This window comes from Girardinichthys multiradiatus, chromosome 12 (assembly GCF_021462225.1).
Source record: "Girardinichthys multiradiatus isolate DD_20200921_A chromosome 12, DD_fGirMul_XY1, whole genome shotgun sequence".
NCBI classification, from domain to species: domain Eukaryota; kingdom Metazoa; phylum Chordata; class Actinopteri; order Cyprinodontiformes; family Goodeidae; genus Girardinichthys; species Girardinichthys multiradiatus.
Genome location: NC_061805.1, coordinates 20683709 through 20701629, shown reverse-complemented (window position 1 = coordinate 20701629; position 17921 = coordinate 20683709). Strand labels below are relative to the sequence as shown.

The window sequence follows — 17921 nt, the reverse complement described above, 5'->3', positions numbered from 1 at the left end:
GAACCTAATCATCTGAATCAACGAGTTAACTCTAAACACCTGCAAAAGATTCCTGAGGCCTTTAAAACTCCCAGCCTGGTTCATCACTCAAAACCCCAATCATGGGTAAGACTGCCGACCTGACTGCTGTCCAGAAGGCCACTATTGACACCCTCAAGCAAGAGGGTAAGACACAGAAAGAACGAACAGGCTGTTCCCAGAGTGCTGTATCAAGGCACCTCAGTGGGAAGTCTGTGGGAAGGAAAAAGTGTGGCAGAAAACGCTGCACAACGAGAAGAGGAAGTATGGACCCTGAGGAAGATTGTGGAGAAGGGCCGATTCCAGACCTTGGGGGACCTGCGGAAGCAGTGGACTGAGTCTGGAGTAGAAACATCCAGAGCCACCGTGCACAGGCGTGTGCAGGAAATGGGCTACAGGTGCTGCATTCCCCAGGTCAAGCCACTTTTGAACCAGAAACAGCGGCAGAAGCACCTGACCTGGGCGACAGAGAAGCAGCACTGGACTGTTGCTCAGTGGTCCAAAGTACTTTTTTCGGATGAAAGCAAATTCTGCATGTCATTCAGAAATCAAGGTGCCAGAGTCTGGAGGAAGACTGGGGAGAAGGAAATGCCAAAATGCCAGAAGTCCAGTGTCAAGTACCCACAGTCAGTGATGGTCTGGGGTGCCGTGTCAGCTGCTGGTGTTGATCCACTGTGTTTTATCAAGGGCAGGGTCAATGCAGCTAGCTATCAGGAGATTTTGGAGCACTTCATGCTTCCATCTGCTGAAAAGCTTTATGGAGATGAAGATTTCATTTTTCAGCACGACCTGGCACCTGCTCACAGTGCCAAAACCACTGGTAAATGGTTTACTGACCATGGTATCACTGTGCTCAATTGGCCTGCCAACTCTCCTGACCTGAACCCCATAGAGAATCTGTGGGATATTGTGAAGAGAACGTTGAGATACTCAAGACCCAACACTCTGGATGAGCTAAAGGCCGCTATCGAAGCATCCTGGGCCTCCATAAGACCTCAGCAGTGCCACAGGCTGATTGCCTCCATGCCACGCCGCATTGAAGCAGTCATTTCTGCCAAAGGATTCCCGACCAAGTATTGAGTGCATAACTGTACATGATTATTTGAAGGTTGACGTTTTTTGTATTAAAAACACTTTTCTTTTATTGGTCGGATGAAATATGCTAATTTTGTGAGATAGAAATTTTGGGTTTTCATGAGCTGTATGCCAAAATCATCCGTATTAAGACAATAAAAGACCTGAAATATTTCAGTTAGTGTGCAATGAATCTAAAATATATGAATGTTAAATTTTCATCATGACATTATGGAAAATAATGAACTTCATCACAATATGCTAATATTTTGAGAAGGACCTGTACAGCCAAAACAAAAACAGAATGTGTTCAAAGTATGATTAGGTGTTAGAATGGACCAGTCAAAGTCTAGACCGAAATCCAAGAATTTATGCTAAGATTTGAAAATGTTTATAGATGCTCATGGTTCAATATGTCTAAATTTAAGCTGTTTTGCAAAGAAGAATGGGAAAACATTTTAGTCTCTAAATGTGCAAAATTGGTAAAGTTTATCTGCTCTCTGAAGAAGCCTGTATAATATGAACTACTGCAACATTTAATTTCCCTTTGGGATTAATAAAGTACTTTTGAATTAAACTGAATTGAATATGCTATTTTGTATTGGTCTATCACTTAAAATCCCAATGAAATATTTCAAACATGTGGTGTGTGAATACTTTTGCAAGTATTTTTAAGTGTTTTGTATTCATGAAATAAGATGAATGTACTCTTCTTAAAATGAGTTCACTGGAGAACACAAATGCGAAACGGCATTGGAAGAGAAAAGTTTAAAAGAAAAGGGTCACTCAGTTTGTTTGTAATTCCTCTGTTAGTGACTAAGTTAACATTACAATTCATACACTACTAAAATACCTTTAATAAAGTTCAGTAAATGTGGAGCATGTAGTTGTATTTTCTACTTCTGTGTGTGTAAAAATGATGATGTGATCAGAGTATTTTATTTTCTAAATAGCAGACATCTTTTCAGTTCTCAGGACTTATAATCGCATTCATTTTTATTCTCTAAGAATAATTTCTGTCATAAATCACACTGGCTACATGCAGAAGTATAGATGATTCTTCTTATGATCATATTCACTGATGTTGGTTTCATTTTGACTATAATGATTTTATAAATCATTTTCTGGGTATAGTTGATTTACACTGTAGAATGGTCACTGGTTACTCACATTTCTGAAGATAACTCATTTAGTGTGACCTACCTGGTAAATTTGGCAGTGTAACCTGCTTTGCTACAACATCAAGTTATTTGGTGCAGAAGACATTTTGTGATAAAACTACAGAATGATATAGTCAAGACAAACCCGTGCTCAGTGTGTAAAAAGAAAAAAAATGAAGGATAACGTAAGTTTCAAATTTGACTCAGGAAGTTCAGGTTGTGAATCAGTAATCTAACTTTAAATCAGTCTATGATCATTTTGTTGCCTTATTAATCTTAAGAATTTTGTCAAATGCGTTCTTGTTTTGAGTTTTTTTTCCTGGGTGGTCATTTCCCTTCAACCCACAGGACAGTCTGTTTTGGGGGTGCTTAGTAATACATATAAATTATGTTCATGTTGTGCCTGTAATAAATCTGACACTTCAAAGGCAACCGATAGCTCCATGTGCCGCACAAGGTGGCCTTTTTTTCCACCTGAGCACCTGCCCCCCAAAATGTCTGTGCACGCCACTGGTGGTGGTTTATAGAGCCAAAAAGTTGAGAACTGAGTCGATGTCCTAATATTTATTGACCTGATTGTAGTCCCTCACTTGTACATTTAAGCCACAATTTTATTCAGAATTATTCAGACTTTAACAAGAATGGCTGTTCTATTGAGTAGCATTTGGTTTTTCAATTTTAGATTGATATTTTTATATCAATTGGTTTGTGTTTTTGATACCAGATCGTCTGTTCTGGAGTCCCATTATATTTATTGGACACTTTAAAATCTGTTGTCCATGTTGACTGTATTCTGCCTTAGCAATAAGCAGGCCTGGCTTGTGATATTTAGGTTTCCTAGATACTCATTGACAAAAACATTTTCCTTTTAGTTTTCACTCCTGTTTAATCACTTCACTCTGTACATTTTTGTAGGAAAATTAAATAAAGACACTTAGCATTTTTGCTTTCCTTTTGAAGATAAATGTCTTCCTTATTGTTTAGAGGGCAGCTTTCCATCAGGTGTTTTTTGTAACTTCTATATGACCCGTGTGTTTTTGGCCCACTATCTATTTTTTTGTTTTAAAGACAGCAAAAACAAAACTCTAAAAAATTTATATCTCATGGGTTCAAGCATATGGTTACTAAGTTTCATTCTGTTGTTTAAAGCATAAAATGTAGCAATACTTTAGAATATTATGTCAATGCCCTATAACCTATTTTTAGCCAGTTTTGTAAACCAGGTCCCCCTGTTACAGGTTCATGTATTTTGTGTGACTGCACTAAATTACAAAAAAACAAACTGCAGGTAAACCAAACATTACAACCACCAAAGTCCACAGATAGCGTTTCTGTTGGCTTGCTCTCGTGCGAGTGTCATCTGGTGGAGGAGAAAAGTATTATAGCTACAACTCGGATCTCACAATTGTACGTCGGTCTTCACTTGTCTCGGACAGTAATTGTGTATTTTTTCCTCTGCTTTTGACTTTAAAGACATTCAAATTAAAATTGAGATGATTACAGAAGCAAACAATGACACTGAGTGCTGCAGAATATATGAAATCAATCAGAAAAAAACATCAGATCTCTTTTCAGCACAGTTGATGTGTTATGATTTAGTGGGGTCTGAAGTTCTACTTCTCTTATTGGGTGGCTGGAGTTTAAATGTATTGGATAGAAAGAGTGTGGGCACGGCCCTGTTTAAATTGAGAAAACGCCGTTTTATACGGCGTAAAAATGTCACAAGGGGGCGAAATTTTTTTTATATTATTAGTGTAATGCTTCAACTCTGTCAGAAAACAATCAAATATATACTGTTTTCTCAACTGGTTCATTTGATTAAGATGCATAGCAGAACATTATTTCAAATGTTGCAGCATAAAGCCAAGAAAAGCGAGGCTATACAAGCATAAATATATCCAGATTTTTATTTTATAAATACATTTATGGATGCCCGTTTTGGCTTGAGCACCTGCCTCCAAAAATGTCTCTGAATGTTCTGACCAGCACCAGATCCAATTGAGATTTGGTGTTGGTCTGGTTCTTTCTCGATATTTTTTGTATTTCCCCCTTCAGCATGATGCTGTCTCTCCACATCAAGTCAAAGCTTAACAATGTAAAGGCCGCACCTCAATGTATATTAGATGAACTCTGAACAGAATTTTGGGTGTTTAAAATTGACTAATATAATTTCACTATGACAGTTAACTAACCATTGATCATCACTGATTGATGACGTCAAGTTCGTAAGGTTCTCTTTTTCAAAATAAATGAACTTTTGATATGAGTAAAACGACAACATTGAGATTTTGAGGTGTGTAGGTTTTTAGTTTGAAAACTATTGAAAACTATTTTGATAGAATTTTCTCATGAATAATTTCTAAAAACCCTTCAAAATGTGAAAATCAGCCCAAATTTTGACAACCTGCCCAAAGCTACTTTTTTCCCACCAAATGTGTTCAAAAGAAGCCCAACTGGGCGGAAACCAGTCCATCCATCCATCCATCAATCCATCCATCCATCCATCGTCTTCCGCTTATCCGGGATCGGGTCGTGGGGGCAGCAGCCTAAGCAGAGAGACCCAGACTTTCCTCTCCCCAGCCACTTGGGCCAGCTCGTCTGGGGGAATCCCAAGGCATTCCCAGGCCAGCTGAGTCCCTTCAGCGCGTCCTGGGTCTTCCTCTGGGCCTCCTTCCGGTGGGACGTGCCCAGAACACCTCACCAGGGAGGCATCCTAACCAGATCCCCAAGCCACCACAACTAGCTCTTCTCAACGTGGAGAAGATGCAGCTCTACTCTGAGTCCCTCACGGATGACCGAGCTTCTACAGGGGTTGGACAATGAAACTGAAACACCTGGTTTTAGACCACAATAATTTATTAGTATGGTGGAACGTAGATCAACCGGTAAATCGAGAGCTTTGCCTTTTGACTCCGGTCTCTCTTCACCACGACAGACCGGTACAGCGTCCGCATCACTGCTGACGCACCACCAATCCGTTTATCGATCTCCCACTATCGATCTTTCCCTCATTCATAAACAAAACCCCAAGATACTTGAACTCCTCCTCTTGAGGCAGGACCTCCTCCCCGACCCAGAGAAGGCACTCTACCCTTTTTCATCTCAGGACCATGGCCTCGGACTTGGAGGCACTGATTCTCATCCCGGCCACTTCACACTTGGCTGCAAACTGCTCCAGTGAGAGCTATAGATCATGAGCTGATAAAGCCAATAGGCCCTCATCATCTGCAAAAAGCAGAGACGCAATCCTACAGCCACCAAAACAGCACCTTGGCTGTGCCTAGAAATTCTGTCCATAAAATTTATGAACAGAATCGGTGACAAAGGGTAACCTAGGCGGAGTCCGACCTTCACCGGAAATGAGTCCGACTTACTGCCAGAAATGCGGACCAAGCTCTGCCACCGGTCGTACAGGGACCTAACAGCCCGCATCAAAGGGTCTGGTCCCCATACTCCCGGAGTACCCCCCACAGGACTCCCTGAGGGACACGGTCGAACGCCTTCTCCAAGTCCACAAAGCACATGTAGACTGGTTGGGCGAACTCCCATGCACCCTCCAGGACCCTGCTGAGGGTGTAAAGCTGATCCAGTGTTCCACGGCTCGGACGAAAACTACACTGCTCTTCCTGAATCCAAGGTTTGACTATCTGACGGACCCTCCTCTCCAGAACCCCCGAATAGACCTTACCAGGGAGGCTTAAGAGTGTGACTCCCCTATCGTTGGAATATACTCTACGGTCCCCCTTTTTGAATAGGGGGACCACCACCCCGGTCTGCCAATCCAGTGGAACTGTCCCCGATGTCCAAGTGTTGCTACAGAGTCGCGTTAACCAACACAACCCTACAACAGCCAGAGCCTTAAGGAACTCCGGGCGAATTTCATCCACTCCTGGGGCCTTACCACCGAGGAGCTTTTTAATCACCTCGGTGACCTCGGCACCAGAAATTGGAGAGTCCGTCCCAATGTCCCCAGGCTCCGTTTCCTCAGTGGAAGACGTGGCAGTGGGATTGAAGAGGTCTTCGAAATACTCTGCCCACCAACCCACAACGTCCCGAATTGAGGTCAGCATTTGTGAAACTGTGTGTAGCCACACCCACGATGCTGTAACATGAGTGTTTTTTTTTTCTTTCTTTAATAAAGGGCTGTGACACAGGGCAGCTCCTCAGAGAATGGACTGTCTCTCCCTGGCCAGCCAAAGATCATTTTGACTTGTTTGTGTCTTCATTGCATACTTTCTCTGAGTTTAGTGTGTCTAACTCTGACACACGACAACAAAGTCTATCACTGAATTGCGGCCTAGGGTGTCCTAGTGCCAAGAGCACATATGGACACCCTTATGCTTGAACATGGTGTTAGTTATGGACAATCCATGACAAGCACAGAAGTCTAATAAAACACAACTCGGGTTCAGAACGGGAGGGCCACTCCTCCCAACCACACCCCTCCAGGTCTCACTGTCATTGCCAACGTGAGTGTTGAGGTCCCTCAGCAGAACAAGGGAGGGGCGCTCTCCAACACCCCCTCCAAGGACTCCAAAATGGGTGGGGGGTAGTCTGAACTGCCGTTTGGTGCATAAGCACAAACAGTCAGAACCCATCCCCCCATCCGTAGGCGGAAGGAGGCTACCCTCTCGTTCACCGGGGTGAACCCCAACATACGCACACCAACTCAGGCTCCTTCCCCATCAGAGAGGTGACATTCCACGTCCCAAGAGCCAGCTTCTGCAGCCAAGGATCAGACCGCTAAGGTCTCCGCCTTCAGCCACCACCCATAACACATTGCACCCGACCCCTTTGGCCCTTCCCATGGGTGGTGAGCCCATCGGAAGGGGGACCTACGTTTCCTCTTCGGGCTGTGCCCGGTCGGGCTCCATGGGTGAAAGCCCGGCCACCAAGCGCTCGCCAGTGTGCCCCACCTCTAGAGTGGTGCCCTGGTGACCCGCGTCCGGGCGAGGGAAAACCGTTTCCATCTATGGTAATCATCATGGGTCTGTGGGCTGCACTTTGTCTGATCCCTCACTTAGGACCTGTTTGCCTTGGGTGACCCTACCAGGGGCATAAAGCCCCTGACAACATAGCTTAAAGGACCACTGGGACACTCAAACCCCTCCACAACGGTAAGGTGGCAGTCCAGGGAGGGGGCCAGTCCAGTCTGGCAAATTGCAGAGCACCATAGGTTACCCCAGTCCCATAAAGAAAACACTAATTAACAACATTAAACATGCCAGAGCATGTGTACGGATGATGATGCGCCCTTCAAATTTAAGCCAGCCCCCCTCATATATGCTTGCCTAGAACCAGCCCTGGTGACAACTAATTAAACCTGATCACATTTTTTTTCCAATAACCACATGCCAACAGTTCAAAAAAGTTAAATCTGAAGGGCTGATTTCCTGTAGTAAATATATTTAACACTTTTATAAATGAAATGGCCCACCCAGACATGATTTTTATCCAAGTGTTCTCCAAACAATAACAAGCTCATGCTGCACTAACAAACTAGTGCCAATAGAGACAGAATTTTTTTTAAATGTGAAGCTCACATTTGGATCAATACGTTTAATGCATACAATTTACTCCATACTGTTCAACACAGCAGCCACTGAACTGGGCTTTACAGTATAAAACCAGAAAAGTGTTTTCAAAAGACTAAATCAAAGATCTGAGAAACACAAGAAACACTGGACAGGCATCATGCCAATGAAAAGAAAAAGCATCAAGTTAGAGTTTAATTAAGTGTTCTTTGTGAGAAACATTTTCAGCTTTTCTCTCCACACTAAAAAGAGACACGCAGCAACAGTCCGCACATAGTGCATCAAAGTTTACACTGTAAAAGCGGAAAAAGCAACATCAGACTGCACAGACGTGCCTGTCAATATGCACAATCACACAGGCACTCAGAATCAACACAGACCGCAGCTAGACGTTAGATCACAAATGTACTGTACACACAGTTCAGAGAACATCTAAAATACAGAACCAAATGCAAAGCTTAATTTTGGACTCATCAGAAATTATCTTTCTACTCAATTTGATTTAAATATGAAGCAAACTTTGTTTGTAGTAAATTAAAGTGAGCAGTGGAGTGACTAAATGACAGTGGGATGGGCTACTATATAAGATGTCAGTGACTGATCCATGTTTTCAGAGGTACAGAAGAGCCCTGGAGTGTAGCTTTTTCTGAGCAGGCAGAAATCTGTTATCCAAAACAAAATGACATGTTATCAGAATGATGAACATGCTCAGGGATTTTTGTATGTTTGACAACAAATCTATCCTTCTTCAGCTTTGAGTAATAACACAACACAATCAGCCAGGCAGGAATGCTCAGGACTTCACTTAGAATCAGACAGAAAAAGGCAGTTAAGCAGCAAAATGTAGCAAAGCAAAGAGGTTTAAAAATTCCCGTAAAAGTCTGAAAAGTTGCGATATAACATCTTCAAGAGGCCAACTGCTGTTATAGTACATAAAGAGAGCCCCTGCTGGATATATATGGTTCTAGCTACAAGAAAACCAGTTTTGACATGTTGAATATATGAGATTTTGTCAGTTGCCTTGAAGTAAAAGCACATGTGTGGTTAATACGCTGCCAATAAGTTTAAGAGATCAAGATATCAAGTTTGGATCCAACCTGAATAACAGTAAATGGTTTGAAGACGTTCTAACAACACACCGGCAGTACTTGACGTCACGCTAAAATATTCTCAGTTGGCCAGAAACACCACACAGATGTTCACGTTTTATAAGGTTTTAAGCATGATTTAAAACTGTTACTTCCTCCCACTAATCCCCGTCAGTCCTTCACACCCATAACACAGAAGTCCCACTTAAAACAGGCCCTCCTTTATCCTGCTCCCCATCTGGGATTAACACAGCGTCCTGGTGGAGAGCTCGCCGTTGGTGCATGATGGGGGTTGTAGGAAAAGCAGAAAGCCGGAGAGACGTTTCCACAAGGACGAGGCAGCAGCATCACATAATCTCACAGCAGGAGTTCTGTTTCCGTGCCTGAAATAGTAACAAAAACCGCAACATTTATTGTAGCAGCATCAACTTGAAGGAATCAGTTTAATTTTAGGGGTGAATAATCCATATTTACAGTCTTGTAGAAGGCTTTAGACTGGTTTCCCAGGACCTCAGACTTTGCCACCAGATCATCCAGTTTCTCTCCTCTTTCCAACAGACTCTCCATGGTGTTGTGCTGCAGAAGACAAAGCGTTTCTTCATGAAATAGTGGAGGACAAAGATTTTGAGTCATAAGGAGTTTATCAATTCAATTCAAAAATACTTTATTAATCCCAAAGGGAAATTAAATGTTGTTATAGCTCATTATATAGGTTTCTTCAAAGAGCCGTTGTAGATGCTGATGGCTGTGGGCAGGAAGGATCTCCTGTAGCGCTCCGTCTTACAGCAGATCTGAAGAAGCCTCTGACTGAAGACACTCTGTTGTTGTAGGACAGTCTCATGAAGAGGATGCTCAGGGTTCTCCATAATGTTCTTCATTTTATGAAGAATCCTTCTTTCCACAATGATCTCCAGAGGTTCCAGAGGAGTCCCCAGAACAGAGCCAGCCTTCTTTATCAGCTTGTTGAGCTTTTTTAAGTCCCTGGCTCTGATGCTGCTTCCCCAGCAGATGATGGTAGAAGAGATCACACTTTCCACAACAGACTTATAGAAGATATGCAGCATCTTGCTGCAAACACCAAAGGACCTAAGCTTCCTCAAGAAGTACAGTCTGCTCTGTCCCTTCTTGTAGACAGTTTCACAGTTGCATCTCCACTCCAGTCTGTTGTCCAGGTGAACACAGAGGTATTTATACTCCTCCATCACCTCCACTTCTTCTCCCATGATGGAAATAGTTTTTGACTTATTCCTGTTTCTCTTAAAATCTACAATCATCTCCTTTGTTTTAGTCACGTTCAAAATGAGATGATTGTTTCCACACCATGCCACAAAGCGGTCCACCACCTTCCTGTACTCAGCTTCTTGTCCATCTCTGATCCACCCCACAACTGCAGAATCATCTGAGTATTTATGCAGATGACAGGAGTCTGTCTTGTACTGGAAGTCTGAGGTGTACAGAGTGAAAACGAATGGTGAGAGTACAGTCCCCTGTGGTGCTCCTGTGCTGCTGACTACCTGGTTAGACTCATAACCCTTCAGTCTCACAAACTGTGGTCTGTTTGTCAGGTAGTCTTTGATCCAGGAGATTGTTGAGGCCTCCACCCGAGTCTTCTGGAGTTTCTGACAAAGCAAATCAGGTTGGATTGTATTAAATGCACTGGAGAAATCAAAGAACATGATCCTCACAGTGCTGCTGGCTTTGTCCAGATGACAGTGGGTTTGTTGAAGCAGGTGTATGATGGCATCTTCAACTCCAACTCCACAGCGATAAGCAAACTGAAGGGGGTCCTGATGGTTTACTGTTTGCTTACTCAGGTGGGCCAACAGGAGTCTCTCTAGGACCTTCATGATGTGAGATGTCAGGGCAACAGGTCTATAGTCATTGAGGACTGATGGGTGAGTTTTCTTTGGTACCAGAACAAGAAAGGAGGTCTTCCACAACAGTGGAACCTTCTTCTGGGCCAGGCTAAGGTTGAAGAGGTGCTGCAGAATCCCACAGAGCTGCTCTGCACAGGCCTTCAGGACTCTAGGGCTGACATGATCTGGACCTGCAGCCTTATTCCTATTCAGTCTCTCCAGTTGTCTCTTCACCTGACTTCTTGAGACACACAGGTGGAAGGGGGAAGCAAAGGAAGCATCAGCATCTAATGATATGGTTGATGGCAAACATGTAGAAGCAGAAGGGTCTAGGGCTGAGGTGGAAGATAAAAAATGTGAGGTGTTACTGGACAGCTGTGGGTCCTGTGGGTCAAAGGAAGGTGGGATGTCTGTTTGGCTGTGAGCAGGAGAGGAGGATGCTGAGCTTGTTTCTGAACTGAACCTATTGAAGAATGTGTTCAGTTCATTGCCTCTGTCCAGACGTCCATCGGTCTGATCATCCTTCTGCTTGAAGCCTGTGATCTTCTTCATCCCTGTCCACACATCTCTGATATTGTTTTGCTGGAGCTTGCTCTCGAGATTAGCCAGCTGGTCTATTTATATCTAAGTCTTTTATCCAAATGTGCCTGAAGCCAGAATGAACTTCTACAGGAAAACTTCTTCCATAACTAATCAAACAGTTGCATCTAAAAAGTAAAACATAATCAGAAGTAAAAGATCTAAAATTAGTTACAGAAAGAGATGCTGCTTGTGTAAATATTATTTATATTGTTTTGTTTTTAAAAAAAAAAGCTGTAAATCCATAAAACATTTGTCAAATCAAAGATAAAGCTATTATAAATCTGTAATTAAAATTCAAATTGGTGTAGAATCCACTTCATTTATCGGATATTGTTAGAATTATTATTAGGTTTCTGTCCTATAGAAAATGGTAACAGTCCTTTTGTCCATACAGACCTGGAAAACAAAGGCAAATTCCAGCCTTTTCCCAGACTGCGTAGGACCCCTTTTGGCAACAACAGACATTACAACTGATCAAAACAATGTGACTGACCATACAGACTATCTACACCTTATATTTATATTAGTTATGTTATTTATAATATAACCCCTGTGGCCCATTTTGTGTACCACCTGAGTCCCCTGGACTAGGGCTGGAGCTAGCTATTATTTTGCAAATCGAGTAATCTGTCGACTATTTATTCGATTAATAATCAGATACCAAAAGGTGCTAAATAGTTTATTTTTTACATAATTTGAACCAGGTGAAGCTAAAGCTATGTTACTTCAGGAGTTCTAAATAGATCATATTTACAGACAAAGAAGGTTTTCCATCTTCAATGCAAAATTTTTTTTTTGCACAATCTTTGCTCAATTATTGCCCTGATTGGATTGTTCCTTCAACCAATGGCATGTTTTACAGTCTGTATACTCTAGATAACAATTATTCGATTGCTAAATTAGTTGACAATTATTTCAATAGTCGATTAATCTGATTGTTTCAGCCCTACCCTAGACACAAATAAATGCTGTTAACCACGACTGCCAAATCTTTTTCAGGTTTTTTAAAAAGCCGTTATTAGCCTCAATCCTCAGCATGCAAAACAAATATTCACACATTTTCTTCAACCCCTTAAAGGAACCATACCTGAATTTATTTTTGTCTGGTTATGTCATGCTTTGATTTTTTTCATTTCGTATATGCAAAAGAGCTTTTTGGGTGAGTATTATCCAAACCACCCTGATCCTGATCAATTTTTGTTTTGTGCAAAATCATTAAAATATTAATTTTGGTCCATCCCAGATAAGGTAGGTAGATTTATAGTCCAAATAAACTTACCATACAAAGTAGAAAGCAAAATACTAAAACCATGATGAAATGTCTAAACTGACCCACTGGTATGCTAGTTCAGCTGTAATGTCCTCTACTTTTATTGTTGGCCGTCTACAGTAATTCAGACAGCAGCTTCAACAAATTAGCAAAGGTTTCAGGGAGCATCGGTGCTCTTCAACAGATTTAATTTGCAAAATCCACTCTGGACCTTAAAATTCAACACAGATGTAACAAATTCAGAGTGAGTTTTTATATAACCTTAAAAAAGCTTTAAAGCCTTTAAATGCTAGAGGATGCTGATCAAAAAGTACTTGAAACCTAAAGCTAGTATCCAAATATTTCCCATAAAATTTGATTTGATTTTGTTCTTAATCAATTTCCATTGGCACAGCTAAGGATACCCTGAATGTTTCCAATCTTAGTTGCTGATTATGCAACCCAGTCATCAATCTTATTACAGTGCTCAAACAACCTGGCAGAAAGGAAGTGGTCGTCTCTGTTAAACCTTATTAGAGGAACATTTACAATTCAGCATCTCAGTTTGCTTTACATATTCAACAAATTAAACAAAACTGAGCAAGATTCTAATGCCTAAACAAACTGAGTCATCAACATACTTTTCAAATGTATTTAGAAACACTGAAAGGTGGTTTACCAAAATGATCTTCGTCTCATCCAGCTCTGCCTGTACTTTGGTCATCGCATCTGCTTCTCTGGGGTTCTGAAGTAAAACAAAGTTAGAAAACAACCAGCTGACAGGTTACAGCTATAACATCATGTTGTGAAAAACCCAAAAATGATTTGATTTGTCTTTTAAGGATTCATTTTTATCTTTGAGAAAAAGAAGATGAGCAGATGTTGTCAAGTGAAATTATCCTTTAAATATAATAGGATTCTCAAACTCAAACTGATTTTAGCTTAGAATGTCCAAACTAAAGGATAAACCTACCTGGTATTTTGAAAGGTGAATGTCCAGACTTTTGTAGCTTACAGTGTCAGGGTTACCGGACGGCCAATCTATACTGTCCACTTGCCTGGAAAACTCTTCTAATACCTTCAAACCAATATACAATTTTAAAGAAATACAATTTAGAGCAAAATGATACAAAACTGTGCTTTGTTTCCATACTCACCTTGTCGAGAAGAGTGAAGCAGACCCTCTGTGGGTATTCAGTGTCTGAGATCACCACGGCACTCAAGTTGTCATTTCTCACATACACATGGCAAAGATACTCTGCAAAAATATATCAAAAATGACAAGTAACCAAGAGGAACGGAAGTAATTTATAGACTGCGTTCTTCCTCAGGCAATTTCAAGGAGTTCTGAAATATTATTCAAAAAACTGTTTCATATTGACTCTGGAAAACAGCCTCCTTTATGTGCGTCAATAAGACAACTCATACAGGACTGAAAAAGGAAAAACAAACAAAGGAATGTAAACAGAGCAAATGATTGGGCAATGAGGGAGAAAACTGAAACAAAGGAATGTAAGAGATAAAAGTACATTTAAAGAAAGGTTACAGTGCATCTGACAGGTATTTGATTACAAATTATTTAATAGTTTTGCTGAAGTAAACTGTTCAGTAGAGAACAAAAAAAATGAATTCAAATAAAATAAAGAAATAAAAATAAACATCCATTTACCCATCCGCGACTTTTCATTTGCGTTTTCAAAAATGTCTGCACTTTCTCACATTGCAATACAAATCAGCAGAATGAGATCAAGTAATGCAAGTTTGAAAGTGCCACACTGCAAAATAAGACAAATTCATTAAAGTATTAAACCCAGTTTTACCTTGTTCTTTGACAGAGGCACGGGTTCCGACAGATGTTCGCTCCACAATCAAGGCACTGGTGAAGGTCATGAATTCCTGAACACTAAATGTACAAAAGAGGATTTGGATAAAGAAAAAGAGACAAAATTTATTGTAGATAGAAAAATTTTCAACCAATTTACAGTAAATGTCGAAACAAACTGTGCAAGAACATATTGTTTTTTGTCTCCTAGGCATGCAAGATCAAACTGACATCCTTCTGTTCTTGTAACCCTGCTTTGACAGGTCTTGTAGTTGGTTCTCCTCTGAATAGAACGTTTTGTGTGTGGGGTCCAACCGCTTTATTCTATGCATGCTGCCCATTGAGGGACTCCCAGGGTTTCTGCACTTCATTTTCCTGTGAAGTATGAAATGTCCAGGCCAGACAGAACTTTGTTCTTCTTGCCACCTCAAGTAAAAGACCAAGATTTTCTGCTCTTGCTGCATATGAACACTGTTCAAAAAAATTAAAGGGTTGATTTAAAAAAACACATCAGATCTCAAATAGAAAAAAGAAATAAAGCTGGATAATCATACTGATATAGTACAGGTAATGTGTTATGAACAAAAGGATGCCGCATCATTTGATGAAAGTGAAAATTAAGCAACAAAGGGCTTAATCCAGGGCGGTGGCAGGGGGTGGATGAGATCCACCCTGAGTACCTCAAGTCTTTGGATGTTGTAGGGCTGTCATGGTTGACACGCCTCTTCAACATTGCGTGGCGGTCGGGGACAGTGCATCTGGACTGGCAGACTGGGGTGGTGGTCCCCCTTCATAAGAAGGGTGACCGGAGGGTGTGTTCCAACTACAGGGGGATCACACTCCTCAGCCTCCCTGGTAAGGCCTACGCCAGGGTATTGGAGAGGAGAGTCCAGCTGATAGTTGAATCTCTGCTTCAGGAGGAGCAGTGTGGTTTTCGTCCCACTGGACCAGCTCTATACCCTCTACAGGGTACTCGAGGGTTCATGGGAGTTTGCCCAACCGGTCCACATGTGTTTTGTGGACCTGGAGAAGGCATTCGACTGTGTCCCTCATGATGCCCTGTGGGGGGTGCTCCAGGAGTATAGAGTCGGGGGCCCTTTATTAGGGGCCATCCGGTCTTTGTACAAGCGGAGCAGGAGTTTGGTCGGCACTAAGTCAGCACTAAGTCGGACCTGTTCCTGGTGCATGTTGGACTCTGGCAGGGCTGCCCTTTATCACCGGTCCTGTTCATAACTTTTATGGACAGGATTTCTAGGCGCAGCCAAGGGCCAGAGGGGGTCTGGTTTGGGGACCAGTGGATTTCGTCTCTCTTTTTTGCAGATGACGTGGTCCTGCTGGCCCCCTCTAGCCAAGACCTACAGCATGAACTGGGGCGGTTCGCAGCCGAGTGTGAAGCGGCTGGGATGGAGATCAGCTCCTCCAAGTCTGAGGCCATGGTACTCGACCGGAAAAGGGTGGCTTATCCTCTTGAGGTTGGAGGGGAGTTTCTGCCTCAAGTGGAGGAGTTTAAGTATCTCGGGGTCTTGTTCACGAGTGAGAGAAGAATGGAGCGGGAGATCGACAGACGGATCGGTGCGGCTGCCACAGTAATGGGGGCTGAGCCGAAAAGTAAAGCTCTCAATTTACTGGTCGGTCTACGTTCCTACCCTCACCTATGGCTATGAACTTTGGGTCATGACTGAAAGAACGAGATCCCGGATACAAGCGGCTGAAATGATCTTCCTCCGTAGGGTGGCCGGGCACTCCCTTAGAGATAGGGTGAGGAGCTCGGCCATCCGGGAGGAGCTCGGAGCAGAGCCACTGCTCCTCCACATCGAGAGGAGCCAGTTGAGGTGGCTCAGGCATCTATACCGGATGCCTCCTGGACGCCTTCCTCGGGAGGTGTTCCAGGCACGTCCCACCGGGAGGAGCCCCAGGGGACGGCCAAGGACACGCTGGAGGGACTATGTCTCTCGACTGGCCTGGGAACGCCTTGGGCTCCCCCCGGAGGAGCTGGAGGAGGTGTCTGGGGAGAGGGACGTCTGGGCGTCTCTGCTGTCCCCACGACGAGTACAAGTACGAGGACTAAATCCAAAGTCACAAACAAATTTAAACTGAATTGATGCAGCAGGCTAGTCCAATTTGCTAAAATCTCATTACCCCTGTTGTTAATTTCATCAACACCAAAACAGCTGACACTGATTAACAACCCCTCTAGTACTGAACTGACCAGATCAATGTTTTAGAAGTTTGACTTAATTCATTGTTAAAACCTGTTCCTTTAATTTGTTTGAGCAGTGTATTTACGTACCTTAAATCTTAAAACAGGAGGGGGACTTCATTGTCTATACACTCCAAACACCATGAAAAAACAACTTTACACAAAACACATGACTATGTTTTACTTTTTTACACGCAACTGTCATTGGATTAGTTATGGAAGAAGTTTTTGATAGTGTCCTTTCATTTTTATGCAACTCCGGTAGAATTTCAGTCTGGCTTCAGACACCAAAAGAAAGTTCCAGTCTTTTAAAAATTCAGTAATCTGACAAATTTATTTTAATGTAAGATATAAAATATATCCTCTAACTTGTTTTGTGTATTCAACATTTAGAGTTTCACATCTGGAGGCATAATCTAATTTATTGGACTCAAAAGCATTATTTTGATTTAAAAATATATTACATTTATACAGGTTCTTAAACCTACATGATCCTGGAGTCCTTCAAAAGGTGCTTTAAATACAACTTTTACATAGAAAATACAATCATCCTTATCTATGTTATATATTATCCCTCGATACTTGGAGACCCAGAAAAAAAATAAGAAGGACTTTCCACTCATTTCATTTGATCATAGGAAGCCGGTCAGTGAGGCTCACCTGGAGCGCTGAAAGAAGCTGAAGGAGGACAGGTCATAGGCCGCTTTGAGCAGGTTGGCTTTGGTCGATCCTTTGTAGAGGACGCTAAGGCTGTAGAGCTTCATGACGCCGCCGGATCAGGTCTGGTTAGGGAGTCACAGCGGACACGGTGGTCTACACACGACACAAGGAGGATCACATGAGAGCATTTTATCTCCAAGCCAGCTCAGCTACAGGAGACAGGTTAAAACACAAGCGAAAGTAGCCTCCGAGCTGACAGCTGGAACAGTGTTTACTGCCTGCTGGGTTTCCCCGCTGTAGCTGACAGTGACCCACGCATACTTTTGACAACCTTAAAAAAGGTACTTTAACTTCATAAACACGTTTTCTTAATATCCAGTTGAACTAGCTAGCCAGAGATGCTATATGTTGTGAGGCCCGAGCTAACTTACCGGATAAAACAGCAGCAAAACCTCCTGAATTCCCGTCAAAACAACCCAACCGACTGACGCAACAACTAAACCTCTCGGAAAGGTAGAACAAATTAACAGCGACCAAATCACAAAGTAATTATCTTCAGCTCAGCAGCTGAATTAGAAGTTCAGTAGTCAGACAATCCTTTAGAGAGTTGACTCGGTGGAAACAAACGCATCACAGTTTCGGCTTCCCCTCTTTCTTCTTCTTCGGTTTTTTGGCGGT

General features: G+C 42.3%; 1 protein-coding gene across 1 annotated transcript; it reads right to left on the bottom strand.

The window, feature by feature from the left end:
- Positions 1-7796: 7796 nt before the first annotated feature.
- On the bottom strand, positions 7797-17921 carry ykt6 (YKT6 v-SNARE homolog (S. cerevisiae)). Its single transcript, XM_047382215.1, has 8 exons — positions 17675-17921; positions 17244-17396; positions 14382-14464; positions 13719-13819; positions 13535-13639; positions 13241-13306; positions 9349-9450; positions 7797-9257 (listed from the first exon to the last, which is right to left on the bottom strand). Exons 2-8 carry the CDS (start codon positions 17345-17347, stop codon positions 9222-9224), a joined length of 597 nt encoding a protein of 198 aa, XP_047238171.1. The 5' UTR covers positions 17348-17396; positions 17675-17921; the 3' UTR covers positions 7797-9221.